The 8,967-nt window shown below is 47.7% G+C and overlaps 1 protein-coding gene across 1 annotated transcript; it reads left to right on the plus strand.

Moving 5' to 3' along the window:
- The first annotated feature begins 2,336 nt into the window (after positions 1 to 2,336).
- Positions 2,337 to 4,955, plus strand: IZUMO1R (IZUMO1 receptor, JUNO). Its single transcript, XM_023225633.2, has 4 exons — positions 2,337 to 2,573; positions 3,315 to 3,524; positions 3,968 to 4,103; positions 4,228 to 4,955. Exons 1-4 carry the CDS (start codon positions 2,367 to 2,369, stop codon positions 4,494 to 4,496), a joined length of 822 nt encoding a protein of 273 aa, XP_023081401.2. The 5' UTR covers positions 2,337 to 2,366; the 3' UTR covers positions 4,497 to 4,955.
- Positions 4,956 to 8,967: the final 4,012 nt, after the last annotated feature.

Here is an 8,967-nt window from a genome sequence, read left to right on the forward strand (position 1 = left end):
TACTGTTGTGATTCATGTCTGGATTCTTGGCTCTGGCACCTCCACAGCCATTTTAAATTGAACCTTAAACCCTAAATCTCTTACTTTGTCAAGGCTTGGAGCTTCCTGAATATTCGTGAGGAACTGAACAGAATATGAGAGCCTGCTTCTCCCCCGTCAGGCTATGGAGATGCTATTACCATTTGGTATCTGAACCTAAGGAGGAGACTCCAGGCTCTGCTTCAGGTGGGGACATGGGAGAATGGGTTGATAACCGTCACTTTTCTAGAATAAAGCCAACACACATCTCCCAATGCATGTACAACCTCATTATGGCATTTAACCTTTTTTAAAAAGGAGATCTCACTTGAGACCCAGACAGTATCTACTCTTTTAGTCCTCTTTTAGTTTTCTCCCTCACCTGGTCCTTAAGCATTAGATAGGGAGTCGAGTATACCTGAATTTATAACCCAGCTCCACTACTCACCTCTGAGCCTCAATTTCCCCACAGCTAAAACAAGGAAGGTGTTCACATTGGAGGTCTTTTTGAGACATCAGATCCTGTAGACGGCACCAGGCCAGTGCCTGCCTCCTTGTTTGTGCTCTGCATTCAGTGGCTGTGATTACTCAGGTGTGGAGAATGTCATTTTCCAACATGAGTACACGTTTTACACATCAATTGTGTAGCTGAACACCACAGAATGTATTTTATTCCATTAAAAAATGCTTTTAGTGTTTTGTTTTCATTTCCTTTGTATCAATAAAACTTCACTGATTTCAGCTACTTCTCTTTCAGAGAGACAGAGAGAACATATTATAAAAACAAAGAAATATGCTCCTTTTCCAGCATTTTTATCATCTTTAGGACTCTCCCAAGAATCCTATCCAAATTTCCAGTCTCTCCTTAGCTGAAAAGGATAGTCTTGCAAATGTGATCACTGCTGAGGACCCTTGTAGAATATTTCACAGGACAACGATTCCTGTGTGCTAAGAGGGGCTGTTTGGTGGGTTATGGAGGGACTTTCTTTGTTTTGTTTGCTTTGGCTTTGTTCGTATGTTTAAATTCTTGGGTCCCCAAGGCCACACTTCATCTCTGCATCCTGTGTCCTGGGTCTGCTCTCCAGCAGGGACTGTAGCTCCTGTGGGCTGTGCGAGGACACTGTCAGAAAAGCCACCAGGTGACTGAGCTGATGCCTAGCTAACAGTGAAGGGCAGGTAGAACTACGGAACAGAACGTGTGGAGAGAGGATAAAAGAATACAATTTAGAATCATTAAGACTTCCTCTATCCCAGGCACAATGCCAAGGTTTTGTTCAGGAACTTTCTCTTTAATTTTCCCAATCTCATAATAAAAACTTCCTTTACAGAGAGGGAAACCGACAGAGTTTGAGTCATTTTCTCCAGGGCAGCCAGCTAGTGAGTAGCAGAGCTGAGAGCTGAACCCAACAGCTTATTGAAGAGACCCAGATCTTACCTATGATGGGGTCTGTTTCTCTGAGGAAGCAAACTTCTTAGAACCCACAGGCCTGCAGAGCTGAGTAAGACAGATGCCGTTTAATGGGAGCCACGTGGAGTTCTCCTCCTGCACCTGGACCTAGTAGAAATCAGACTGGGTAATAAATGGGTGAGACGTGGAACTCTCCTTAGCCTCACAGTTTCAGGGCGAGGAGGGAGCAGGTGCACCTGGAGGACCCTGCCTTGAAAGTGAGTATGAAGAGAGTGCTGGAAGGGGCAGCATCTTTCCTCCTTTTACCTAACAGACCTGATTCTTTAAAAATATTCGAGGTCGTGGCTGAACTTGAAACTGGTGATCTGGAGAGAGAACAGCCTTAGATTTGGACTTGAGGTTGGACTCTGAAGATGGGGCTGGGCTCTTCTTCCCCAGGATGTTTGAGGCTCTTAGCTCAGGGTAGGCTAGAAGTTTCCAGTTTCACCATGATGGGTCCAGGTCAGGCTCCTGCCAGACCTGGGGGGCTGGGGGAACAATGGGCTCCTGGGTTATGAAGCTGAGGGGCCCTGTGTCCTAAGAGGTTGGGTGCTTGAGGCCCGGGGCCCCTCTGCCTTTTGCTTTGTTTTGTCTCTCTACTACCTCTCATTACCACTACTACCCAGAACAGAGTTGGATATAGGAAGGGCCCTCCTCCTCATTCCTGTGATGGGGATCAGGCTTTGGATGTAGAAGGCTCCTCCTATCTGACTCGTGCCTCAGCATTTCCCTGGCTCTGCAGGGCCAGCAAGGCCTCCAGCACTGTGTCAGGCCTCCGAGGATTATTCTACCTGCCCTGACATTCCGTGATGCTGCCTCCAACAGAAGGTCCTAGGAGCAGCCAAAGTGTTGCAGTCACTTGAGGGAGATTGAAGCCCATCCTCCTTTTTCAGTGCCTGCTATGATGAAGTGGGTGGAGTGGGGTATCCTTTCCAACGAGTGTGCAGCATCGGTTTCTCTGCAGCAGGCCATGGCATGGTGGTGGCCACTCCTGCTAGAGTTGTTGACAGTCATGCCCACGTGGGCTGGGGACGAGCTACTCAACATCTGCATGAATGCCAAACACCACAAGAGAGTGCCCGGCCCAGAAGACAAGCTCTATGAGGAGGTACAGTGGCCAGACCTGAGGATGGGACGGGGAAGATCAGGGAAGGGACACAAATGCCAAGATGGTCTCCAAACCTCATCAACCCTGATCATTTAGTTCCTGGGGTTGGGAGTTGAGCAAAGACAACTAGATGGAAAGAGACTATGCCTTTTTGAGACCATAAGAGCCAAGTGATTCAAAGTTCCCATTTCTGAGCTGCTCCAGCCACTGGGAAAGCCGGGGCAGATGGTGATCCCAGAGGTCCATTGTTGACTCGGCATAGATGAAAACAAGCCTTCCTGCCAACAGGTCCTGGGGAAACATACAACTTGCGTAGCCCCTCCCCAAGCTCCTAAAGGCAATTGCCAGGGATATGGGAGGAAGAACACAGCTGGCATTTTGCCTATGAGACCCTCCCACTCAATGCAACCCCAGATTCCCCTAGGTCTCGCTGGGGCTCTTCTACCTGCTTTGCCCTAAGAGGCTTCTGCTGCCTCTCAGGAGCTGAGAGCCCAGAAGTTGTGTTCCTAGAGGACTGTAGCAGCCTGTGGCAGGGGGTCAGTGTGCAGGTGCCTCTGCCCTTTGGGTAAATATTGAGAGATTATCAGGGTTCGTCTTTTGTAGGGGCTTACCAGCTAAAGGCATCCCACTTGCTCAGGCCTTCTCCTAAGGGACATTTTCATGTCAGCACCCTTCTTCCCTAGACACTCGGCAATCCTTGCCCCTTACGCCTGGGCCTTTTGTTTCCTCGTCTGCCTTCAGTGCATCCCCTGGAAGGACAATGCCTGCTGCACCCTCACGACAAGCTGGGAAGCCCATCTGGATGTGTCCCCACTCTACAACTTCAGCCTGTTTCACTGTGGACTGCTGATGCCTGGCTGTCGGAAGCACTTCATCCAGGCCATCTGCTTCTACGAGTGCTCCCCAAACCTGGGGCCCTGGATCCGGCCAGTCGGAAGCCTGGGGTGGGAGGTAGGAGGCAGATCTGTGCAATGCCCTGTTATTATATTAACAGTCAGAGCTTTCATCCTATCTTATGCTGATGCCTCCAGGATGCTAGCAGGAACAGGAGGTGTTATCTCCCTATGGACAAGAGCAGGCCCAGAGGCCCCTACTGGAGAACCACATGGGGGAGACTGTTTTGACAACAGTGGGATGCAGGGCTATCACCACAGGAGGCTTGGTGGAGTTAGACAGACCTGAGCTTCAGTCTCATGTTCTGTCCCTATCAGCTGTATAGCCCAGGACAAACTATTAAATCTCTTAGCCTTATTGGTGTTATTTGTAAAATAATACTTAGAGACTTTATAGAAGATGATGTACATATGGTAGCTGGCACAAATACCACTGTAGCTATTAGTAGTCTTCACATCTCTGCTATTAATGTTCTTATCTCTGGCTATGACTGCACCCAGGAGGCCCCAAGTGGGCAGGGAGAGCGAGTGGTGAATGCACCACTGTGCCAGGAGGACTGTGAGGAGTGGTGGGAAGACTGTCGCATGTCTTACACATGCAAATCCAACTGGCGTGGTGGCTGGGACTGGAGTCAGGGTGAGTGGTGCTGACAACGCCTTGGTGGGGAAGCAGGACCCTTGGTGGTCCCCACAAGGGTACAGGTGCAAAGGCTAGGGATGAGGGAATAGGAGGTAAGCTGTCCCTCCTCCATCCCCTGCAGGGAAGAACCGCTGCCCCAAAGGGGCCCAGTGCCTCCCTTTCTCCCATTACTTCCCCACCCCAGCTGACCTGTGTGAGAAGACTTGGAGCAATTCCTTCAAGGCCAGCCCTGAGCGACGGAACAGTGGGCGGTGTCTCCAGAAGTGGTTTGAGCCTGCTCAGGGCAACCCCAATGTGGCTGTGGCCCACCTCTTCGCCAGCTCTGCCCCATCCTGGGAACTGTCCTACACCCTCATGGTCTGCTCCGTGTTCCTGCTGTTCCTTTCCTGAGAGCCCTTCTTCTCCAACCCACATTCCTGCACATCCACCAACTGTGAGGTCGGGCCAGGCCACAGCCTACCTCCTTCCTCAGGCCCTCCCCTGAAAGCAGTGGCATGGGCTAGGGACTGGGTGGGACTGTAGTCCCTAGCCCATGCCACTGCTTTTAGGGGAGGGCCTGAGGAAGGAAGTGGCCACTGAGGCTTCAGTGGCTGGTGCCTGAGCCCTGCACATTTGGCCCGAGGCCCCCTCCACTGCTCTGCTCTGCCTTAGCTGGCCTGGCAGGCAGCTGGGGGCTGGGAGTGCCAAGGTGACTGGCCCCCTCCTGCCTTGAGGGATGGGAGATTTCAAGGGGCTCAAGGACTTTTCCCATCCAGTGCACGCCTACCCCTTTCTATGACAGAGCTCATGGTGGCAGACGTGGCCTCCCATCCTCCGATGGTGTCTCCAATAAATCAGCACTCAACCTCTCCTCTGCTTGACTTCCTCTGTCTTAGCTTTATGAGCAGGGACCCAACATGCACACAGTGGGAAGCAGTTTGCCCACTGCACTGAAGCTTCAAAGTTAGGTTGTTACTTGCCTAACAATTATTACCCTCTTAATATCTGCCACACATCCTCACAACACCTTTCTGATGGGAGTACTTTCAATGCCTCTTTTTTTTCAACAAGTGACACCCCATACAAAGGACCCAAAGCCAGGGCAAGAGGAATGGGCCACCCAGAGCATCAGCTCTATTTTGGCTGCCAAAATTAAAGCAGCTATCTCGACTGCCTTCGGGGTTCCCTCTTCCTTTTAACCCATTCATTTTATCCCAGAATCACAGCACACAGGTCTAAAATTTTGGAAACCCAAGTTCTAATCTGGCCTCTTTGCTTTCTATATGACTTTTGGCAAATCCTGTGATCTTCATTAAGACTGCCTTGGTTTCTCTCTCTGCTGAAAGGAATGAGTTAGTTGGATTTCACTAATGAAAAAGAAGTAAGTTTGCCAGGAGATAGTGTGTGCTCCTCAGATGGTATGCCACGACCTCGAGAATGAAGTGTTAGAACTGCATCGGGCATGGGGCCCTGACCTCGCACCCCAGCTGTAAGTGGACAAGCAGCTGACCTGCCCATCCAGCACCTTCTGGAGCCTGGAGCTGGGCGGCTTCCCAGCAGTAGATGATGTTTTCCTCACAACCTTTTCTTTGACAAACAGAAGGTTCTAGCATGGCTGCACTTGATTTGACTGGCTTTTCTAACAACTGTTCATTCTTGTCAGACACCAGCCAGCCCCACTCATCACTTAAACTCAGCCTCCATTCCTTCTGCACCGGCCTCACAGGCTCATCCACTGAGCAGACCTTGTCTCAGGGGAGGCACTGGAGTCCCGAAACCAACAAAGAGCATCCTTCCAAGTGTGGCCCTCAGTGTCTAGAGTAGTAGATGACAGCTGCAGTGAGGACAAAGCTGGTCATAGGAAGTCTGAAAGAAAGGGGCTGGGTGGGGGTCTCTGAGAAGGCCTCACAAAGGGGTGAGGCTGGAGCCCCAAAGAAAGAGGGCAGCTCACTGAGAACAGAAAGGAAGTGCTAGTCAAAACCCAGTGGAGGCCCCAAGGTATGAGCCAGATGAAGCAGGACCTTCAATTGCTCTTAAATTAATAGATTGTGGCTTCAAAAATACATATGAATGTATCAAAAATCTCTTAAAGAGCTTAAAAAATTGAAAATCTCTTAAAAACTGAGGTGTCTGTGGGTGTGTGGTTGATAATAAAGCTGAGAGGTTAATGCCCTTTTAAAAGTGTTTTTAAATATAAAAAATTGCCAAAGGAAGGTTAAAATTGGAGTGGACAAAACAAGAGTAGTCTGGAAGCCCTAATAACTTGATACTTATTGATCACTTACCATGCACCCAGGATCTCTGGGAAGTACATAATATATGTTAGCTCATTTGATCCTCACAAAAGCCTTATTATCCTTGTCATATTATAATATTATCCTCATTTTTTACTATTCCCATTTTTTAGATTGGGACATAAATATAAGTAGGTTTGAAACCAGCTAAGTCTGAGCCCACAGTTCCAGCTCATAGGCTTACACTGAACAGCCTGGTCTGTAGTTGAGTGGAACTGACGTGGATTTGGGAGTGGTGGGAGAGAGGGAGGGATGGCTGGTGGCAAGTCACAGTCAGGAAAGAGACTGAGTTCTCCCCCTTCATGGGATTAGGAGTCATAACCCACAGGTCACATTTGACAGTTTAAAAGTAAAAAGCCTTCCAAGTTAACCCACCTGGGGTAGGCCTTGTGATTCATGGTGACATCCTTTCCCTGAAAAAGAATCTTATTATGAGTTCCCAAATTGTTGGCATACTGCTTAATGTGTAGCCTACCGACATTGAAAAGGGTGCTGATTTTCTTTCTCTTTCTTTCTTTCTTTCTTTCTTTCTTTCTTTCTTTCTTTCTTTCTTTCTTTCTTTCTTTCTTTCTTTCTTTCTTTCTTTCTTTCTTCCTTCCTTCCTTCCTTCCTTCCTTCCTTCCTTCCTTCCTTCCTTCCTTCCTTTCTTTTCTTTCTTTCTTTCTTTCTTTGACAGAATCTTGCTCTGTTGCCCAGGCTGGAGTGCAATGGCACAATCTCAGCTCACTGCAACCTCCTCCTCCCGGGTTCTAGCGATTTTCCTGCCTCAACCTCCTTAGTAGCTGGGACTACAGGCACCCGCCACCATACCCAGCTAATTTTTGTATTTTTAGTAGAGATGGGGTTTCACCATATTGGCCAGGCTGGTCTCCATCTCCTGACCTTGTGATCCACCTGCCTCGGCCTCCCAAAGTGCAGGGATTACAGGTGTGAGCCACCGCGCCTGGCCAAGAGTGCTAATTTAAATTTACATATTAAAGTTTTATTGTCTTCCACATAGACATTTTAGCCTGTATGTTGCGATCTGTATCCAATAGTTGTAACCTCTATATTGTACCCTCCAATGAAAAAGGACAACTTCAGTATGAGAGATCCCCTCCCTTCTCCTAAGCTTTCCTATAAAAAGCCTTCCAACATGTAACACTCCAGAAGACTCCCAACTTTGTTAGTGTGTCTTCCTGGGTCAATATTCACATTTGGCTTCCAATAAACCTTTATGAATTATTTCTGCTTCCAACAAACCTTTGCAAATTGTTACAAATAGCCTTAATTTTGGTCAACAGGAGGAGTGATGGGTTGTAAGCAATGGAGTAGAACTGTCAGATTTGCAGTTAGATTGTGTGTTTTAATCAGAGTGATCCATGCACATGGCTCACACACATCGGCCAAAGCATTTCTAATGCAAAGCAAGAGAGCAGCTGTCAGTTCACCCATCCACCAGGTTCCTACCCTGGGAGCACCCCTTCTAACCATTTCTAGGTTTAGCTATGAAAAAGTTACAAAATGTGACTTACCTTTTCTGCCAGACGTTCAGACTATGTTTTTGCTCTCTGTTCTGTTTGAGTTTCTCAACTTAATCCTCCAATCTTTTTAATTCCGGCAATCCACTTTTAATTTCCAGGAGACTTTTTTATTTCATTTTTTTTTTTTCACAGCCTGCTGTTTTTTGTTTCATGGATGTAATATCTTCTCAAATGTCACTGAAGATCTAATTAGAATGTTTTCAAGCTTTTTTTGAGTCTCTGAATGACCTGTTTCCTCCAAGGTCAGTCTGTTCTGTTTCCTTGATTTTCTCCTATGTACTGCTGGTTCTCTCTGAGTCTGGTGGCTTTGACTGTCTATCTTTGGCTGTCATATTTAAGAATGAGGAGCTGAGTTGATTTTATAGTGAGCTATTTTAGGTTTCCTCTATGGTTTTATATAAGGATCTTCATTTCCCCTAAATAGCAGCACTGCTGCTATTTGTAACAATTTGTAAATGTTTATTGGTATGTGGGAAGAGCTTGTTGAGAGAAAGACCTTGCTTCAGAGTGTGAAAATTAATGAAGACACCCAAATAAGAACAAGCAAAGGCTATTCGTTCAGAGCTTGCAAGGAAGTCAGCTACTATCACTTGCATTTTGCCAGAGACTAAAGGCAAGGAGGGGAGTGGGAAAGTTTTAGAGTGGATAAAAGGGAAGGCTTCGGCCGGGCATGGTGGCTCACACCTGTAATCCCAGCACTTTGAGAGGCTGAGGTGAGCAGATCACAAGGTCAGGAGATCAAGACCATCCTGGCCAACATGGTGAAACCCTGTCTCTACTAAAAATACAAAAAAATTAGCTTGGCGTTGTGGCGGGTGCCTGTTATCCCAGCTACTTGGGAGGCTGAGGCAGGAGAATCACTTGAACCTGGGAGGCAGAGGTTGCCGTGAGCTGAGATCGCACCATTGCACTCCAGCTTGGGTGACAGTGCAAGCCTCCATCTAAAAAAAAAAAAAAAAAAAAAAAAAAAGGGAAGGCTTTAAGTCTGCTAGGCTCAGAGGCTGTGGGCAGGGGCAGCTGTAGGCAGGCTAACTGGAAATGGGCATCCTATGTGTTTGGTTCAGG

This window comes from Piliocolobus tephrosceles, chromosome 13 (assembly GCF_002776525.5).
Source record: "Piliocolobus tephrosceles isolate RC106 chromosome 13, ASM277652v3, whole genome shotgun sequence".
NCBI lineage: Eukaryota > Metazoa > Chordata > Mammalia > Primates > Cercopithecidae > Piliocolobus > Piliocolobus tephrosceles.

Coding starts and splice junctions, on each gene's coding strand:
- IZUMO1R (XM_023225633.2), top strand. CDS start 2,367: ATGATGAAGTGGGTGGAGTGGGGTATCCTTTCCAACGAGTGTGCAGCA. Junction 2,574..3,314: donor AAGACAAGCTCTATGAGGAG/GTACAGTGGCCA, acceptor GTCTGCCTTCAG/TGCATCCCCTGGAAGGACAA. Junction 3,525..3,967: donor TCGGAAGCCTGGGGTGGGAG/GTAGGAGGCAGA, acceptor GACTGCACCCAG/GAGGCCCCAAGTGGGCAGGG.